Source organism: Loxodonta africana, chromosome 1 (genome assembly GCF_030014295.1).
Source record: "Loxodonta africana isolate mLoxAfr1 chromosome 1, mLoxAfr1.hap2, whole genome shotgun sequence".
Classification (NCBI taxonomy): Eukaryota; Metazoa; Chordata; class Mammalia; order Proboscidea; family Elephantidae; genus Loxodonta; species Loxodonta africana.
The window spans coordinates 159,792,441-159,814,008 of NC_087342.1; the positions used below are offsets into that span (position 1 = coordinate 159,792,441).

The 21,568-nt window shown below is 40.6% G+C and overlaps 1 protein-coding gene across 7 annotated transcripts in view; it reads left to right on the plus strand.

Annotated features, from left to right (window-relative positions):
- Positions 1-21,568, plus strand: part of KLHL32 (kelch like family member 32) — a 171,632-nt gene that overhangs the window by 59,337 nt on the left and 90,727 nt on the right. For 5 of the 7 annotated variants that reach the window (XM_003404332.4, XM_023543695.2, XM_023543692.2 and 2 more), the window contains exon 3: positions 912-1,019. The exons of the other annotated variants lie outside the window; for them this stretch is intronic. In XM_003404332.4, coding sequence (XP_003404380.1) covers positions 912-1,019 — 108 coding nt within the window. The remainder of the gene's footprint in view (positions 1-911; positions 1,020-21,568) is intronic. 7 annotated transcript variants of the gene reach the window in all.

Consider the following 21,568-nt stretch of genomic DNA (forward strand, 5'->3'; position numbering starts at 1 on the left):
TATTACCATATGCAAGTGCGTGTTTTTTCCATCTATAAAGTATATTTTTCTAGTGGATTTCACCATCAGTAATCAATACTGAATGTTCTTTTTACATCTGTTAAGTCAAAGCTGTTTAAGCTGTTAACATCAGTGTGGGGTTTTTTTTGTTTGTTCGTTTGTTTTTGAAAATCCATGCATTTGGCAAATTTTCATTTCACATATTGAGTATTCAGTGGAAGAACTGATTTTCAATAAGTTGGCCATTTGGAGAATTGGTTTCTGGGTACACAGATTTCCAGAACCCAAAAGAACAACAGAGTCACTTGGAGGATGTGTCAAGACACAGATTGCTGGGCCCCCCCTCAGAGTTTCTCAATCAGTAGGTCTGGGCTTGGGACCCCAAAAATCTACACCCTAACTAGTTCCCAGGTGATTCTGATGCTGCCGGTCCAGGGAGCACACGTTGAGAACCACTCCGATAGAGTGCATGATACATAATTGTCAGATGTGTCAGGAGGATGAGGCGGAAAAAAGCAAGGCCAAGTGAGGAGGAAAAGGTGCTACTTCTGTGTCCTGTTGGCAAGAATGTTCAGAATTGCCACACATCTATGGTAGCAGTGAAACTCCAGTTCCCAGAGAGTGAGTTCAGTGGGCTGAAACACAGTCACCTCAGGAAACGTTGTGAGGGTTAAGTGAAATGAGACTTTGCGTCTGAAGTATGCCCTTCCTTGTGTTTGCTACTGTAACTGCAGACAGCAAAACGGTTTGCAGTAGCTTGTGTGAAAGAGGCTTACTTGAAGCGTTTCAAAAACCAGTCAGTCTTTAACTTGTGAAACTTTTCTTTCCTAGTCTCTCCAGGGCTTTGTCTTGCTCCCTTGCTTTCTAAATCCTATAAGCTCTCTCTCTCTTCGTTTCTTTCCCCATCTCAGGCAATGTTCAGTCTTTGTATGGTGGAAAGTGGAGCCGATGAAGTGAATTTACACGGTGTGACCAGCCTTGGTTTAAAGCAGGCTCTGGAGTTTGCATACACAGGACAGGTATGGTACCAAATACGAAATGAGGGATGCAGCATTTTAATTGCACCTAACCTGAAGAATTTAACCTTGAGGAAAAGATTTTTCTTTTTATTCATTTTAATGTTAAAAAGAAAAAAAATTCACATCCACCTAACTATAACTTAAGTAATGGGAAGGTAAGTAAAGAAACTTGATTTTTTTTTTTTTAATAGGTTTTATTTTTAGAGTAGTTTTAGGTTTACAGAAAAATTGTGCAGTTGATTTTTAACATGATCCAGTGAATGTAATATTTTAATCTTAGCTCAGCGGCTTGTTGTTACAATTGAAAATTTCCTAATTCAGACGTACTGAATCAGAAACTCTGAGAGTGGGGCCCAGAACAATCAGGAGGGAAAACGTTTTCAAGATAACTTGAATTCTCATCGTTACCACCAAAGCTCAGTGACTCAGTCATGGCTTTAAAGCCCCCAAAAGCCATGCCTGACATCTTGACACTGTCTACCACACATATTTCAGAGTCAGGGTCTTAGGCATTCAAACTAGGATGTGATAGTTTGAAATCTTAATTTGCCCATCACTAGAATTGTTGTAGGACACACGGCCATTTCCAGAAACATCCATTTTCTTTCAAGAACTTCAACAAAATCAACTTAGATACTGAATGGATATTTATCCTCTTTAATAAAGTTTTGTTTTTTAAGGACATTTCATCCAACTTGAGTTTAATATCTTCTTTTCCATAGTAAGGCATAAAACAGGGCCTCTGCTCTTGGCAGGCTCATATCCTAGTAGGGAGAGAAGTGCATACATAATTTCTTGTCCTCACTGTGATGCGAGATATAATAGAAGCAGAATGCAAGACACAGGGAGACAGAAAGGAGGGCATGGGCAACTGCGGCAGGTAGTGCAAGACTTCACAGAGAAGGTGGCATGTGGGTCTTAGAGAATGGGTGAGAGTTCACTTACTAAATTTTCTTTAGAGGCTTATTAAAGTGCAATTATCCACTCTCCTGGATTTAGTAGTGTTTGAGATATACGTCATAGAGTCATTGAAGCAGCTCTGCCAACTGGAATGATGATACTAGGTAGAAAGGGAAAAAAAAAATTATCCATCTAGTAGGAGTTACAAAGAGAAAAAGAAAGATGATGGATTACAAACTCATGGTCAGACCAGCCAAATTTCATGCCTAATGAAATTAATCCAGAGAGTTATTGGTCACAGAGTTGCCAAAACATATTCCTAGCAAGTGAGTAAATAATGTGTTATATGCTTTTTCTGTTTACAGATGTAAAAAGATACCAGCTCCCAATTGTGTCTTGTGTATATTTCTCTCTTCACACCAGAATTACAGTCACACCTGCATTTGCCCATCTCTAAGATGAGATTGTTAAGCCGTAACTCATGCTTCACTGGTGTGCAGTGGGGATAAAATAGTAAATATTGGTTTTTAGGTAGAGCTGCCCAAGTAAGTAGGTTCTGTGCTCAGCTGCATCAACAACTAAATGATTTAAGCTTAGAGGCTATATGGTGCACATTTTGTTTACATCATTAGTAAAAGAAAGGCTATAAATTACTGGGAATATCTAGATAAAACACACATAAGTGGCTTCTCTGTTGTTTGGATTGATTGCTTTAGGGAGATTTATTCTTGGTTTCCTTCAGAGTGACTATATATATATGTATGTATATATATTCTTATACATATACATGTATGTATGTATATATACACACACACACCCCCTAAGCCAAACCATTTGTCACTGAGTCAAGATTACAACTCATGGTGACCCCGTGTGTGTCAGAGTAGAACTGTGCTCCACTGGTTTTTGTTGGGAAGTAATCTCCAGGCCTGTCTCCCAAGGTGCTTCTAGGTGGACTCGAGCTGCCAACCTTTTAGTTAGCAGTTAAATGCTTAACCATTTACACCACGTAGGGACTCTCTTTTTCTATATAGTGGCATATATATAAATATGTGTGTGTGTGTGTGTGTATACAGCACTATCTGTGAGATGCCTCTGGCACAAAGGATCTATGAAATGTGAATTGAAGATAGCAGAAGGGCTGCTGACTTTTTAAAAGGAAAGAAAGCTACTTGGGAAGAGGAAGAAGTTTGCAGAAGGACAGTCATTATCATGTTGCCTAGGAGTCATTTGTTTTACATGCTCAAATTCTACTTTTATAAGAAAAAGAAAACGAAATGAGCTTATAATAATATATATATGAAATTAACCACTGTGCCACCAGGGCTCCTACATATATATTGTTGTTAGGTGCCATTGAGTTGATTCCAAATCATAGTGACCCTGTAGACGGAGTAGAACTGCCCCATACGGTTTCCAAGGAGCGGGTGATAGATTTGAACTGCTGACCTTTTGTTTAGCAGCCAAGTTCTTAACCACTACGCCACCAGGGCTCTTCTACATACATAGATGCTATTTAACCTAATCTTCAAAACAACTCTGAGAACTACATATATAGGAGTCTTGGTGGTGCAATGATTAAGTGCTCAGCTGCTAACTGAAAGTTTGGCAGTTCAAAGCACCAGCTGCTCCACTCCGCAGGAAAAAGATGTGCCAGTCTGCTTCCGTAAAGATTATAACCTTGGAAACCCTATGGGGTAGTTCTACTCTGTCCTGTAGGGTTGCTTTGAGTTGGAACCAACTTAATGGCAATGAGGATATGTACGTGTGTATATGTATATGTGTATGTATATCCAAAAAACTCCTTGTTGTTGGGTCGATTCTGATTCACAGAGACCCGATGCGTTACAGAGTAGAGCTGCTCCATAAGGTTTACTTGGCTATAATCTTTACAGAAGCACATCACCAGGCCTTTCTTCCATGGTGCCACTAGATGGGTTTGAACTGCCAGCCTTAGGTTAATAGTTGAATACAAACCATTTACACCACCCAGGGACCTGGACCTGGAGTTGAATTTATTTTGCCTGGGAATCCATTCTTAACATGTGCATCCACAGCTGGGCAGCAAGCCTGGGCATGTAGCGTTAACTCATCTGTTCGAACTGTACCCTGAGGGGGCAGAAGGGAGGCTGACATTTCGTGGAACACCTTGTAAAGTCAGAGCTCTGTGCGAGGCATTTTATTTGTGCTCTTTAACCTAATCTTCAAAACAGCTCTGAGGAATGTTGTGGTCCCACTCCACAGATAACAATCCCAGGGAGGGGCAGTGAATTGACCAAGATCCTTCTCCTAGTACATTTGGACCCAATTAGTCAAACCCAAACAAACCTAATTTCAAGTTTGTTGTTCCTTCTTAATGTTCTGTGTTATTAACGAAAGGTTAAAGCCTATTTATTATACTTTGTTGAAGGAGGCAGGAAAGTTTTAGGACAATTTAAGAAGTGAACTGTTTTGATGGTTCTCTCATCCTGGAAACTGTGCCTTTCCAAAACTCAGTCCATGAAAGTTCTGAGTTGCTGTACTTGTACTCTATACATGATCACATTTTGCTACATATAGTCTTTCTTGGACAGTATCCAAGGCAGTTTGGTTTCTAAAATACCAAAATGACTTTATAATAAAAATGTTTCCCCTTTGAGACATGGACACAGATAATGGCATAAAAATGAAGTTCCAGTGTACTTGGGGCACCCTGGTGGCGCAGTGGTTAAACGTTCAGCTGCTAACCAAATGGTCAGCCTTTGGAATCCACCAGCCAGCTGCTCCTTGGAAAGCCTCTGGGGTAGTTCTGCTCTGTCCTACTGGGTTGCTATAGTGTCGCTATGAGTTGGAATCAACTTGATGCTGATGGGTTTGGTTTGGTTTTAGTATACTTGGGAGAGGCAAAAGGCTGCCTTCTTTTACTATGGAATTGAAATAATCATTAAGCAAAGAGTTGGGAACGTGGAAGTGCAAATAAGAGCATAATTCTTCAATTCTGTAACTGTTACTACTGTGGACTTTTGCTGATATATAATCTTTAGTTTTGATATGTATATAGATTTGTGGAAATTCAGGGTTAACATTAAAATTATCTACATATAGCTATTTCTACTGACAGGTGATTATACGTTCAGTCAATTGTAGTAAGCATAGTATAAAATGTAAGTATTTTAAGTGTCTGAAAATTGTTGCTGTCTTGGGAGAGAAAATGGGAGAACAGAGTGGGAGTGATGAATGAATGCTGCTAAGGGTGACAAGACGTGTGCTCTTTCCTCCTACACACGGCTCCAAAGTTTACCCTTCTTAAGGTTGGTCCACGGATTTAATCCAGGAACATTTAAAGAAAAAGCAAGCTTTTCCCCTAATACATGCTTGGAAAATGCATGCACTTTTCTTATCGAGAAGTATACCCAGGACTGCTCAAGCAAACACTCCTCCTTTGCTCTAACCAGACATGTGCCTTCCTCTGGGCACACCTTCATGGGCCACAGCTCAAGCCGAGTCTGGGAAGCATTGCAGCCCTCGTGGGCATCATTGCACAGCCATACACAGCAGCCGGGATTAGAGCAGAGCCAGCGGTGGAGGATACAGGAGCAAGATTGCAATGCAGGCTGTGTTCTGGGCGGGCCTGGGAGCTGGTCAGAAGCAGACTTTGTGACATAAACTGTCACTGGGCATATCTGCCTTTGGGAGAAAAAGATAAAGTGAACCTACGAAAACTTAAACTCTCACTTATACTAGTGGGCAAAGGAACCCAACCTATACCCTGGCTTCCCCTAAGTCTCCTCACTTCCCAACTCTGGCTAAGAATTCATTCTTGTTTCCAACCATTCCTGAGTAGAAGAGACGATGAAAAAGAAGAAAAAAAGAATTCTGATGGAGATGTTGCTTGGGAGAAAGACTCCTATTCCAAACTAGGCAAGAGGTTAGTCACCTAGGAGCAAGCAGGTGCAGCTAAGAAATCCAGCTAGACAACGAGGAGCAGGTGTCTCTTGGAAACCGTCTTGTATGAAGAGAAGAGCCCTTCTCTGAAGGCAGAAAGAATTCCCAATACCAAAGCCTCTAGGACTTTGAGTAAGTTAGGACAAAAGTGGAAGCAAATGGGACTAAGAACCACAGAAAAGTTAATTTTGTTAGTACTCTAGCTATGATGATGTCAAGGAAGATGGACTATCTACTGAACCCATACATATAGTGCTGAATACCATACATATAGTGGAGCAAGGTTTAGACCTAATTAGTTTCCTCCAACTTTCCGGAGAACTGTCCTCCTCTGTTTCTGTCCCTTGGAGCCTGATGGAGAGGTTCCAGAAGCCCAGTAAAGAGATATATAAAAGGGTGACATTTGTACCTCCTTAAAATTTTCTACCTCCAATTTTGGCAGCTCTGAACCAGCTAAGTCACATCTGAAGTATTCCCTCCCTCACTTTTCTACTCATTATTCAACAACTGCAGCCCTTGGCACCCTAACGTCAGAGAACCCATTTCTTCTCTTTGGGGATGACCATCCTAACTACCTTTCTCCAATCCCAAGAATGCTTTAGTACAATCTTCATAAGGAAATATTGTATAACCATTAATATTAATATTTTGTAGCCTATTGGAAAACTAGGAAAGTATGATACTCTGTTAAGTAAATATATATATATACACACACACACTTAGGGCCCCAGTGGTGCAGTGGTTAAGAGCTGGGCTGCTAACCAAAAGATTTGCAGTTCAAGTCCACCAGCTGCTCCTTGGAAATCCTTTGGGGCAATTCTACTCTGTCCTATAGGATCACTATGAGTTCTGCCTTGACAACAGTGGGTTTGGTGTGTATGTATATACATACACATATATATACATATATAGTATGTATTTTTTTTGTATATTCACACACGTACATGCATCACATGCATGCATACCTATGTATATATAAAACCCCAAAACTAAACCTGTTGCCTTCAAGTTGATTCTGACTCATAGTGACTCTATAGGATGGAGTAAAACTGCCTCATAGAGTTTCCAAAGAGTGCCTGGTGGATTTGAACTGCCGACCTTTTGGTTAGCAGCCTTAGCTCTTAACCACTACACCACCAGAGTTTCCACATTATATATACATACATGTTATTGTTGTTATGTGCTGTCAAGTCTATTCTGACTCATAGCAATCCTATAGCGTAGAGTAGACTGTCCCATAGAGTCTCCTAGGTTGTAATTTTTAAGGGAGCAGATAACCACATCTTTCTCCCGCAGAGCGGCTGATGGGTTCAAACTGCCGACCTTTTGTTTAGCAGCTGAGTGCTTATGCTACCAAGGCTCCTATATATATGTGTGTATATACAGACACATAATTGTAATTATTTAAAAATATGTGGTTAGGGAATAGAAAACTAAAGGAAACTCCCCCTTAATTTCCATGCTCTTACGTAGTAAAGTTTTTCTTTCTGACTGATTTATTTCCCTGACAAGTTGACATGATTTTCTTCTCTATAGCCCTGAGAAGGCCTACACTGTAGCATTCCATTTTGATGGTCATTGAAACTGTATTTATTCTCCATAGCAGAAAGCTCTTCTCTGGAGACCTGAGCACCAGGCCTGGCAGCAGAGTGACAGGAGCCCTAATTGGAATTGCTTTCCCATGGACCATTTCTTCAGGGATGGAAGTGTCACTTTATATTGAAAAAGTCCCCATCAAATTTACTTAGAAGCATAACCTGGTTGAGCTAAATGGTAGCACATGTTACAAAATGGGGAGAAATTTTTCTTAAATGCTTCTCTTGGAGCAATGTTAGGACTATTTGGTTGGTTTAATTTTTTTGGCTGCAGTGTCCTTTCTTCACCAGGCAGCACCTATGGAGTCCTGGCAAGCCAAAGGCCCCCCGAGGTACCCGCAGTGCCCCAGGCACCGGAGGACCCAGTCTGAAACCCATGTTCTCAGGAAGGTTATTTTGAATAGCGCAGAAAACGATCATTTTCTTCTCCCCTTAACGCTTGTCAGAGCTGTGCCAGAGCCCATAACTGAGTTGTAGACACAGCAAGTTTAAGAGTAAAATGAAAAGAGGAACTTTTCAATTTCAATCGTGATTTATTTATTTATTTTTTTGGTTTCTTGGATCTTTTGAAACTCTGTTATTTGCATTTGGAGAGATTTTCACTTTTATCTGTGAATTATTAAAACAGTCAAGCAGATTTGTCCACTTCCTATTTTTGGGTGACAGCGTTACATGTATCGCATTCATGTTTTTGTAGAAAATGTCAACCCACTTAGTGAAAGAGAATCTTACCTATGGTTATCGGAGGCTAGATACCAAATGGAATTTTTATGGTTTCCCAAAATGTCAAGTAAAATAATAATCCTTGACATGGTTTGGTGGTTAAAAATGGTAAGGAGGGCAGGTTGGGGAGCTAGTCATGTACTGTGAAAAAATAAAGGAGATTTTAGAAGTCTACATTCTGACTAACACCTTGAAGCTTACTTTTCTCACCTGAGGACCCAAGAACAACTTCATTGGGTGTAGGGCTTGTCTCTTCCTCCTGTTGAACAGTTGATGCAGACAACACGAAGTCATGTGGGAGAACCTCCCACCCACAGAGCAGGGACAGTTCCAAATGACAGACTCCAACTTTGTACCTGCCTATTCTTCCTTTTTTTTTTTTTTTTTTTATTCTTCCTTATTAAATTTGTGCATGCCGTCTCATCAGGGTGTACTCAAAGTGCAGCCTATACTCCAGGAACTACAGAGTGCTTTGTTCAGCAGAACAGCACCGAAAAATGTCACTGTGCGAGGAAGTGTCATTGTGACCGCATTTCTGAGTTCCGCGTTCTGATCTGGTGATAAAACTGACATTTTGATTTTTTAAAAAAATGTATCCTGGTCTTTCCCTAACAAATTTTAAGTCTTAGAGTTTTTTTTTTTTTTTTTTTGGTTGTCTTATAGTCACTGGAGCCCTGGTGGCGTAGTGCTTAAGAGCTCTGCTGCTAACCAAAATGTTGGCAGTTCCAATCCACCAGCTGCCCCTTGGGAAGCGCATAGCGCAATTCTACTTTGTATTGTAGGGTTGCTATGAGTCAGAATCCACACAACAGCAATGGAATTTTTTTTTAATAGTCACTATACAGAAACAGGGTTCCCCACCACCCCTCACCCCCAATTTGGTTCGAATATTGAGACTTATGACAACACGGACCACCAAGAGAATATGAAAAGATTTATTTCTCACGTAATGAGTTTTCTGGGGACAACAGGACAGCTCGCAAGCAGTACTGAAAATAGCTGGAGAGAGCAAGGAGAGGTAACCGAATTTAGCTTTTACTGTCGTTAGGGGATGGGGCCGGTGTAAGTGTTCTCTCCTGCAGGCAGGGGCTTGAGCGGTTTGAACATCTGGCCAGCACCAAAGGAGGGAGCAGTTGGATTTTCCCAGTTGTGGGGTAAGACAGGAAGAGGGAGTAGTAGGGCTTAAAAGCTGTGGCAGTCAAACATTGAAAATGGAATAAGACTCTATTACATCAGGCTACATTCTGCTTAAGTAATAATCACATTTTAGGCACAGATATTTGTCTTTGGGCCATGATTAGACTCAGTCAGCTAATGAAAACAAAATATGTTTAGAACAACATGCTTGCCGCATTTCAAACCTTTCTTGGCACAGATTCTGTGCTGAGAAAGCCAGCGTGGGCCATGGTGAGCTTGTAGGTACAGAGCATACAGACTGATGACATTATGAGCGTCTCTGAATATCTAAGAAAATATTTGATGACAAGGAAGAGTGCAGCCCCTGTATGTTTTAACTTCATCTTCATTTTACGAAATTCTTTTCACACGAACTGGATGTGTTGCCCTCCTTTTCCCTCCCCTCTCCTTTCATTCTCTCTACCTCCCTCCCCAACCCCACTGCCAGTATAGAGAATAGGAAGAGAAGTATTTCCTTTATGCTGTTGATAATGGTTTTATTGTCATAAGTGGGACAATAAGCAATCTGTCCTTCTCTGGCAGACTTCATCCCAAGTAGAAATGGCTCATATCCAGCAACTCGAAACAGTAAGTCAACCCAGTTGGTTAACTTAAGGTGGGTTTTGCACTTCTGTGCACTTGTTTCTCTTGAATGTTACAGCAGGAATTTGCATTGCCAAAAATTTTTAATCCATGGTGTACTTCTGAGAATTTTTTCTTTGCCAGAGTGAGTGAGCAGTAACTCCTGGTTTGAAATGTTCCTAAGCAGTTCTGTCTTGGTTGTTGGTGTTTCTGAATGTTGGTTGTACTCATGTCTAAGAAAATTCTGACCCCTCCTTCAGGCTCTCCCTCCAATCACCTCTGAGTGGAGAAAAGTTAACCGTTTATTTAATGAAGAGTCTGGTTAACTTCTTAATTTTCATGTTGATAGATTTTTAAAGTGCATGAACTTTTTCCCTATTTAGCAAAAGGGAACAGTTTTACTCCAGCTTCATCCTATTAGCTGAACAGCTCCTACTAAAAGCTCACTTGGAAGAAATTGTACACATAAAGGAATTTCCACATAAAGGAACTACCGTCTGACTTGGTGGTTCTTAACTTCATCAGATCTATAAGGGGCCTTCTGATAAAGCTACTTTTATTATCCTGAAATGAAATTGTTTGATGATATAACTTACCTATACATATTACTTTAAAAATTAGTTGTGATATATAGTATCATATAATCAAATATATATTTCAGTCTGTATGTAATGGGACACTACTCTTCTAGAAGAGGTAATGAAATAGTCACATGTCTACAGCTGTAGGTGGAATCACCATGACTGGGACAGTTGCAACCAGGTGCAGATGAATGGAGGCATGTAGTACTAGTGATTCAAACAGCAGAAGGCCATGCCCAGCTGACATAATTTGCCTAAATGGTGAACAACTCTTAGTTCTTGGCTCTTAAGGTGGTAGCATTCCTGGAAAATTCAATGTAAGTTGACCCGTAGCCATTGAGTTGATTCCAACTCATAGCAACCCTATAGGACAGAGTAGAATTGCCCCATAGAGTTTCCAAGGAGTGGCTGGTGAATTCGAACTGCCGACCTTTTGGATAGCAGCTGAGCTCTTAACCACTGTGCAACCAGGGCTCCCCAAGAAGCTTAAGGCCACATTTTTGGCCCACTTTTAATAATTATGAGCACATGCACATATATCTAGCTTTTTCCTCTTTTTTTTGGATTATTTTAAGCAAATTTATAAATACTTGATTGAGAGGAGGAACGTATTTCTTTATGGGAATTGCCTTCTGGAAGAGTTTTACAATATCTGTTACTGGACAGGAAACCCTGGTGGCATAGTGGTTAAATGCTCTGGCTGCTAACCAAAAGATTGGCAGTTTGAATCCACCAGACACTCTTTGGAAACTCTATGGGGTAGTTCTACTCTGCCCTATAGGGTCACTATGAGTCGGAATCAACTTGAAGGCAACAGGTTTTTTTTTTTTTTTTATTGGACAATGAGCTTTTTTCCCCTTTTTTCTGGGTTTTTATTTAGAATAGGTTTCTTGAGCCCTCTGCTGGAAGCATTTAGACTTTGTATGAAGCAGTACATAGTATATGGGTGTATTACAATTCTAAATGTAAGAATATTAAAAAGAAAACAAACTGGCAGCAAACATATGGTCTTTGTTGTTAAGATCAAGTTAAAAACAGAACTGAGCAAGCAGAGCATTTGAAAAGATTTGTACTGCAAGCAGATATTCCTTTGGAGTAGAAAAACAATGAGAACATTCAAATGAAAGGGTAGTTTGAAAATGCATCAAATGTGCTAAGTTAATTCATGGATGTTTTCTTTTTTATACTACATAAAAATCATTTATATTTTATTCTAATCTCAAGGGTCGACTCATTAATTTAACAAAACTTAATGAGTACCTACTCTGTGTTAGGTCTGTATTGATAAGAAAAATGCACGGTGAATGCCTTCTCTGGGTGGCTTGAACTGTTTGGAAATACCAGATGAACACACTGCTGCATTTAACAGAGCCATGGTACTTGTTAGGATCTCTGTGCTACTGACTCCCAGCCCACACCTACATTCTAGACGAGGTGTCAGCAAACGTCTTCTGCAGGAGCCAGATTGAAATATTTTGGGCTTTGCAAGCCACATAGTCTCTTTTGCAACTACTCAACTCTGCTGTTGTAGCAAGAACACAGCTAGAGACAAATACATAAATGAATGAACTTGGCTGTAATCTAAAAATACTTTATTTATCACAGTGAAATTTGAATTCCATATATTTTTCACATGTCACCACATATTATTATTGTTTTGTTTTTTCCTCAGCTCATGGGCCATATAAAAGCAGATGGCAGACAGATTGTGGGCTGTAGTTTGTCAGCTAGGCTCATATATTTATCTCTCTGCTTGACCATCTTCTGTTTGTGTGACCAATAGGCATCACGAATTTAACAGTTCCATCCTGAAATGGAACTTTGATCTTTCCCACTAAACCTGTTTCTTTGTTTTACTGTTGTCAGTTGATGGCACCACAAATCTACCCGGTTGGTCAAAATTTGGACTGTTTAAGTACCATGGCAAAGGTAAACTTTGTTTGTCTTGTTCATGGCCATACCCAGTGCCTTGAAAGGTGGGAACTCCGAAAAAAACTTGTTGATTGAATGGATGAATATCTCTGCCCTCAGTTTCCTCATATGTCACATGGTGATAATATTTACCTTGCAAGGGAGAATGGTGTAAGGGAAGAGATAACGTATGGAAGAGTCCAGCATGGTACCTGGTACATAGTAGACAGTAAGCAAATGCTGGAAGTAGGGGTTGTTATTTGTGAAGTAGATTTATTTTTTCATGGAATTAGCAACGGTAACATAATAGCTACATTTTTTTTAACCATATAAAACATGCCAGGCATTGTTCTAAGAATTTTACATAGCTTATCTTCTATCCTTGCACAAACACTATGAAGATAGGTAGCAGAAGTCTCCCATTTCTTTATAAGACAACACTGAAAGCAAATGCGTCGTTGACTTGCCCAAGGTCCTATAGCAGACACAAAAGCCTTATAAAGCCAGTGCTAGGAGTACTCTAGATGAACATGGAATTGGACATTAATGACATAACTTTTCATCTGAAGAATTATGTTGCAGATTCCTTCAATGAAATTAGACATCCCCAGCCAAGTGCTCCTATAGCAGTCTGTGCCCACTGCCATCTTGGTGTTAACTACACCACACCATAATAATCCCACTTGCCTCCTTTCTTCTCTGTACTTGAGCACCCAGCAGTGACATAATAGTGTAGTTGTTGTTGTTGTCCATTCTGACTCATGATGATCCCGTGTCTTACAGAGTAGAGCTGTTCCACAGGGTTTTCTTGACTGTAGTCTTAAGGAGCCCTCGTGGCACAACTGACTCAATGGCCCCTAACAATACCAACAACCATCTTAACAGAAGCAGATTGCCAGGCCTATCTTCTGCAGTACCGCTTGGTAGGTTCCAACTGCCAACCTTTGGGGTAGCAGTTGAGAGCAAACCCTTTGCACCAGTTAGGAACCTTGACATAGTGTTGTTGTTGTCTGTCATTGAGCTTATTCTGACTCAAAGCAAACCGCATATGACAGAGTAGAACTGCCCCATAGAGTTTCCTAGGCTGTAATTTTTACAGGCTCAGATCTCCAGTTCCATTCATTCTCTCAGAGACCTTCCATCTTCAGATAGCAGTATTCTAAACTAACATTTTCTCTTGGGTCATGCTAACATTGAAAGAAACTAAAGCACTACGGTATAAAAATCCCCGTCTCCATCACACTTGAAAGAATACTGGTTATACAAGTAAGCTTTAATAATTAATTTGGCTTTTCTTATACTCTGTAATGTCTTTCATGTTTCATTATATTTTAATTGCTGGGGCTGACTCTTTCTCTTAGTTAAAACCTATCAAAAATTTGTTCTGCATTTTTAAATAATTAAGCCTCATTTTTTCTTAGGTGATGTAAGTATATATAATTTATCCTTACATTTTGTTAAATAATGTATTTTATTAATTTAACCATAATGCAGAAAACTATGTAGGAAATGTCTAGCTGAGAGAACTATTAAGTTTCAGAGCTTTGAAATGCCAGAATCCTGCTAATGCAGAAGGGACCAAGAGGAAAGGATGTTTGCTCCTACAATACAAAAGGACCAAGTGGACAAAATGTTCATCACCCTATTGCACGTCCTAAAATAGGAAAGGAAGAACTAATTTCCATAGCAGAATCTATAGACTGAGAAACCCTTCTCTAAACTGCATTATGATAATAAATGAAATTGCTGCTGGGCCGCGTGTAGCCTTCCTGTAATGTAATATTTGTGTCCTTATCTACACTATGGTGTTTTCTTGGCATCTTAGGAAAGGCTGTGCTTTTGTAACCTTAGAAATCTCAAGTGAACCAAATGAGAATGTGTAAACTTGTGGAGGCAAATACTAGAATCGCATAGTGATTCTCATGCCTTTCTATTTTACTAGGATTTTTATTATTGTTTTTAACATTATTTTGACATACTTGGAAATTAAATCTGATTTTCTTTTTTTTCCCCATATCCTCATAGTTGGCAAAGTTGATTGATTTTTTTCTCATAAATTGAAAATAAATTAGTTTTTTAAATGTTTGATATTAAGATCTTTTAGAAATTTATACAAGTGGACTATGTTGTTTCGAAGAGAGCCACCTGACAAATTTGTGGCTTAAGGAATCAATAGAGTCACAAATTTACTGTATACAACACCCAACCCAAAGATTACCTTTACTTCAATGTACTATTACAGCTGTCAGTTGAAATGTCTGTTGTGTCCTTTTTTTCGAACTCTTTCAATTGGATAACCCCTAACCAGGCTTTTGATATCTTCTAACATTTTCCTCAGGAACAGTATCTTTCAAGTCTGTGAATTTCTTTTGTAAATAATTCTGGAACTGTTGCATTAGGAGTGCTCCTCTTAGATGCTCAGCGACAATGAGTATGAAATAGGATGAACCCTGCCAGCAAGATCTCATAGTTAAGACATGCATAATTCATTCAAAGCAAAAGCACCTAGTTGCATGAAAAAGGAACAGATAATAGCTAACATTTATTGAGGACTTACTATAGAGATACTAAGTACATGACCTCTTTGATTGCCTACCCAATATCCATTTTAATTTGGGACAGTAGTGTACCTAGCCATAAAAACTCAGTTTCCAGGTTTTTTTTTGCAGCTGTGGTTAGCCACATGACATAGACTTGGCTAATGAGATGTAAATGAAAGTCTATATGGCAGAGTTTGCTGGCACTCTGTTGTTTTTCTGATAAATAATGACGGACTCAGCTGGCATATGCTTTTTGTTGTCTTTGCTGTCTCTCTTTTCTGGAATTCAGTGACAAGGCTTGAAGATATGGCCACCATTTTGTGACCATGAAACCATGGGCTAAGCTGACCAAGCAGGAAAATACAGGAACCCTGGTTTCTTGAATTCCAGGCTGCCTAATTTACCTTTTGTGAGAAAAATAAACCCATCCCTGTTTGGACTACTTTGTAACATGTAGCCATACATAAGTATAATGATACGATGTATTTTCTCTTTTTTTTTTTCCTTAGGTAGTCTTATGTAGGATGTATTTTCACTGTGCGAAAAAGGACACTGAAGCACACAGAACTGAGTAGTTTTCCCCAGCTCATTCTGCTAGCAAGTGTAGGAGCCAGGACTTGAGCTAAGGCAGTATGACTTCAGAGCCCACAGGCTTAATTCAGCAGACATCTGTGGCGGTTTGGAAGCTTGGGAGATGAATTTCAACTGGGGTTTGGGGGAAAAGATTTGCCTAGGAAGTGGACTTTGAGTTGGATCTTGAAGAATGGTCAGGGTTTGGACACATGGCGATGGAGGAGAGGAGTAGGAGGGTATTTAATGTGGAGAAAGAAGAAATGATGCCTGAGTGTGAACAGTGAGCTACTGGCTTCAGCAAAGGGACCGTAAGGTTAAATGGTTGGAAATAAGCTTTAAAAAGTAGGATGGGGCCACATCATGAAGGTTTCTGAATACAAGGCTGAAAAATTTCAACCACATTCTTAAATTTGTACCTGATTTATGGAAAACTGCTAAATTCTAATCAGTATTGCTCAGATGGGGCACTTCAGGAATATTTATAAACATTTCCCAATATGATAGAAAAATTTAGAAAATATAAGTTGTATATTCTATTATTCTTACTTGAATTTTTTTTTTTTAAATAAACTTAAGTTGTCAGTTATAGAGGTACGTGAATAATTTAGAAAATCCTTTTGCCTTAGACATGGGCGCCACCTTGTGGACAAAGAAAACCCTGGCGTAATTGTTCTGAAGCAAAAACTAAATGCAAAGCAATTTCCCATAGTTAGATTTTATGTCTCATATTCTGTCTGTAAGTCTCTCAAGAAGAACCTTGTATGAAAGGTCTGATGGTTCTTGAAGATTTCATCATTTAAAATTTATTTCTGCTGTTGTATTCAATTTGCTTCGCAGTTTATAAGTTTTAAATTGTGATAATTTGCCATTTTGCTATACTATACAGAAAAAACAGTCACAAAGAAGCAGTATACAGAAACTGTTCTAATTTGAAAATATTCTTATAAATGATGCTGTTGTTGTTAGTTGCTATCAAGTCAATTCTGACCTCCATGGTGACCCCATGTGTACGATGTAGAACTGCTTCTTAGGGTTTTCAAGGCTGTTACCTTTTGGAAGCAGATCGCCAGGCCTTTCTTCCGAGGTGCTTTTGGGTGGGTTTGACCTGCCACCTTAAGTTGAGTGCTTAACTGTTTGTGCCACCAAGGGACTGCAAAAATGATATTAGGCTGCTTTTAATTTGCAGTTGCTCATGTGCTTGTGTTTGTGCGGGCACATGTGTGTGTATGTGTGTGTGTGTGTGTTTCTAAAGACCTTAGTTGTCTGCCTTTACCGTCGTCAACTCCTTCAGCCTTCTTTATCTACAAACCCAGAAGTATGTAATTTAAAAGTCTCGTAAAGCAAGAAATTAGGAAGATAGCCTTGAAGAGTTGAAGATACAATATTTTCTAAAGATGCCAACTCACTGGTTCACAAGCAGAAAAAAGGTCACGCTCAAAACTTGTCACGGCTGTTTACAACAGTCCCTTGTTATTGTTGTTGTTAGGTGCTGTCAAGTTGGTTCTGGCTCATAGTGACCTTATAAGACTGTCCTTAGCAGCAGCTAATCCATGCAGCAAGGTGGAAGTAAGAGGGAAAATAAAGAACAAAACAGAATTAAGACAGTGGATGTGCAGTGATGTGTGAGAATAAGCTGAAGAATAAGGGCAGAGAAGACTTGTGGTGGGGTGTTCTGTCCCTGATCCCCACACCCAGAGCCCGTCCAGGTGTGCTCTGGGCTCTGACCAAGGTGACCCAGCTCATCATGCTCTGTGCAGACTCTCACCTCAGGGCCTACACCTTGCCTCCTTCTTGAGGGCCTCACGCCCTGCCTGAATATATTGCTGCAACCAGGAGCCCCAGTCCTATTCTAGTTTGGAGGAGCTTCCTTAGAGATGATGCATATTAAACTGTCCACTAACTACCTACTTGGATTGGTGGGCAGAGAACATATTTGGACAGAGTATTCAAGAGGTGACAGCTACCAGTAGGGCAATTGGACCATCTCATGACTGACTTCTGATATAACAACTCTCACTGGACATCTTTAGAGACCCCCACTTTCTACTGCAGTTATGGATTTATTCCTATTACTATTGTCACACCACCCAGTGCCACACTGACCCCAGTGCTTACTCCTATCTGGCCAAAGATGGGTGTAGAGTGTCAGCCTTTGGGGCAGGGTCAGCTGTGGATCCTTCCCCTCATTTCACATGACCTTGTCCTGCCACAAGCTGCAAGAGAGATGCCTGGGCCTGACCCAGGTGATGAGGTTGTTGTGTCCACCTCCTGTATTCTGTCACCAGGAGGTCAGGTGTGGTGGGTGGTAGGGACAGATTACTCCCTACAGGTGACCCTGTGGACAAGACAAACTCTTGCCCCACCTTAAGCTGGCCCCTGATTGTATCAAAGCCCTTTTGTGAAATCTGGAGAAATTCCAGTTCTGCCTTAATCAAAGCAGGTAAGGCTTGTTGAGGAAAGTGGCAATGTCTGCCTAGTTTGGCGTCTTTAAGGGTTTTCACCTTCCCTAATGGATTTTGGACCACCAAACTCTACTCATCCTGCATTTTCTTGCTCTGCTTTGTCTGTAAAACCTCTTGACTTGTCCACTGTTTATGCCCCTCCAGTTCGATGAGTGATTGGATGTCTCAAGCCACCAACGTTAGCTCCCGCTGCACTCTCAGCCTGGGTTTTAGGAGGCACCCTCCCTTCCCGTAGGTTGTCCTCAAGTGACCCTGTCTGCTGTCTGGTCTGCTTTGAGCACCGCACTGCATGGTTATGAGTTTCTTAAAGGCCTAAATGTAACCAACAAATTCTTGCAGCACTTACATTTAGTTGCCTTCATTGTCCTCCATAAAGGTGGGTGTTTGAGATCCATTCCTTCTACAGAAGGCTATACTTTTGGCCAGTTCATCTAGGCAAGTGATGTTGTTGTTACATACCTTTGAGTCAGCCCCAAATCATGGCAACCCAATGCGCAATGGAAGGAAATGCTTCCGATCAAACCATCGTGATCCTTGGGGTTTTCAGTGGCTGGTTTTCAGAAGCAGATGACGAGGCCTTTCTCCCTATTCCATCTTAGTTTGGACTAAACCTGTTTAGCATCATAGCAACACACAAGCCTCCCCGATAGACAGGTGATGGCTGCACATGAGGTGTGTTGGTCAAGAATTGAACCTACATCCCCCGCCTGGAAGGAGAAAATTCTACCACTGAACCACCACTGCCCCCCCGCTGCCCCATGATAGATAAATTCACCATCTTGTGAAGATCGAACCTCTTTGTATTCCTGCCCAAGCACAAATTCTCTGAAAAGTATGTGAGAACAACCAGCCACCAAAGATCAACAGAGCTGAATTTAAAAGACTCAAGTGCAAGCGGGGGTGGCAGACACTGATCCTGTTCCCATGAGCAAGAACCAGCTGTCCTGGTTGGGTTTCATCTTTCAAACTGCTCCTGTTCAAAGCATGTAGGAATTTTCTGTGGCACAGTATATTTTAGAAAAACTCATGTCATAATGAGAAGAGAACAACAACAACAAAACGACAAAAACAATCCCGCTGTGGGTTTCTCACGTGAATGTTTCTCAAGGCGAGCCTGCTGGACATGTTACGCAAGATGTAGAATATTCATCCTGTCTCTCTGTGATATCTATCTTTGTGTTTGGCATTACCGAGCCTCGGAGGTTATCCTGAATGCCAGTTGTGTGAAATGAGCGCAACTGACAGGTTTTAAAGGCTAAGACTAACCTTTCTAATCTATCTATTCCCCATTCTCTGCCTTAGGCTATGCCCTCCTGCAAGAGAATACTACATCCTTGCTCCTGTGAAGGCAGCTGCACTCATTTTCTGAATGTCAGTCAAAGCCTCCCTCCTAGAGGAGTTGGAGAAATTCAGGTTTCTTCTTCCGAGTAGATGGAAAAGGAACTATAGAGAATTTTTAGAATAAGAGTGAGCGTTGGTGTTTTTGCCTCATTTGGTTAAGTTTCTAACATTAATTCACTAGTTAAGAAATATAATTTATAGTCTGTTTTCCTCTTTCCTCGTATGTTAATCAATTTAATTAATAAAATTAATTCTGAAATAAATATGTATGTATAGACAAATATGTTGTTATTTGCTGTTGAGTCAGCAATTTATGTATAGCAGAATAAAATGTTGCCTAGGTCTGCACCATCCTCACAACTGTTAGTACGTTCAAGCCTATTGTTGCAGCTACTGTGTCAGTCCATCTTGGGGAGGATTGTTGACAGTGCATCTTATGGAATTATAGACAAATATACTCATCAATAATTTATTGTTAAATAAATTCATCAATATTGCATGACGGCTATACGGTGGGCGTTCTAAGTGCTGGGGTTACAAAATAGACTGAGTCCCTGCCCCCTGGAACTTACGTCCCAGTGAGTGGAGAAACACAAAATAATCCAACAGACAAGTATGTAATATGTCAAGAGGTGGTAAGTGCTATGAAGAAGAATAAAACTGAATAAGGGGTTAGGGAATGAAGGGGTGATGAGGAGTGAGGTACTGTTTACATAGGATGGTCAGGGAAGGCCTCCCAGATTAGATGGTATTCGAGCAAAGCTCGAAGAATGTGAGGGCACGAGCAATGCTGATACCTTGAGGAAGAAAAATCCAGGCAGAAAAAACAACTAGACATAAGGACTGAAGTGCTCCACACGTTCAAGCAGTAGCAAGACAGCCCATTGTGGTGGTGAGAGAGGTGATGGGGGGACCTCTGAGGTTGTAGCAAAGGCTTTGCCTTTTGTTTTCAGTGAGCTGGAAAGTCATTGGAGAGTTTTGAATAAAGCAGTTTGGCTGTTATTTTTTAAAACAGTGCAAGAGGGCAAAGGGGGAAGCAGTGGAACTAGTTAGGAGGCTGTTACAGTAAGTCTAGGAAGGCAGAATGAATTGTACTAGAGTGATAATGGTGAAAGAGATGAGTCGTGGTTGGATTCTGCAGCATTTTGAAGGTAGAGCAGTCAAGAGTGACTCACGGATCAGAAGTGAGGTGTGAGAAAAACAAGAGGAGTCAAGGATGACTCTGGGGCTTTAAGCTAAATAACAGAATAGAGTTGTTAAGTGTTCACATGGTAGCATTGGAGTAGAAGCATATTTGGTGGTTGGTGGATAGGATCCAGAGTTTGGTTTGGGACATGTTTAGTTTGAGATGCCCATTAGACATCCAGGTGGAGAGGCTGAGTAGGCAGTTGAAGGTAAGAATCTGGAGTTGAAGGAGTGAGGTTGAGACTACAGAACAAATCCAAGTGTCATCAGTATATAAAAAAAGAAAAACCAAGCCCAGTGCTGTTGAGTTCATTCCAACTCATAGTGACCCTGTAGGACAGAGTAGAACTGCCCCATGGAGTTCCCAAGGAGTGCCTGGTGGATTTGAACTGCTGACCTCTTGGTTAGCAGCTGTAGAACTTAACTACTACGCCATCGGTATATAGATCATTTTAAAGCCATGAGATTACATGATATCTACAGAGTGAGTGTAGAGAGAGGTGAGGTCTGAGAACTGAGCTCTGGGCATCTCCAAAGCTTAGTGGTTGGAAACGAGACTGAGATTGAGTGGCTAGTGAAGTAGAAATATAACCTAGAGGAAGTGTTGTCCCAGAGGCAAGAAAAGAAATTGTTCCAAAGAAGAGAGTAATCAACTTTGCTAATTGCTGTGGGGTTGTTAAGATTAAATACTGAGAAATGGCCATTGGTTTTGGAAATGTGGAGGTCACTGCTGACCTACACAAGAGCATTTTTATTGGAAGAATGGGAACAAAACATAACAGGGGCGAGTTTGACAGACACCAGAGCAGAGAAAATGGAGACAGTATTATGGCTTTCTTTCTACTTAGTTGTGAGGAGTGGTAGAGTGAACGACTAAGTCAGTGGGTCTCACATGTCTCTGTGTATCAGAACCACGTGGCTTACACTCCTTATGCATCAGAACCACATGGAAGGTTTGGTGAAACACCAATTGCTGCGCCCCACCCTGGAAGTTTCTAAGTTAGCAGGTCTGGTGAGGGTCCCATGAATTTGCAGTTTTCCCCAGTTCCCAGGTTA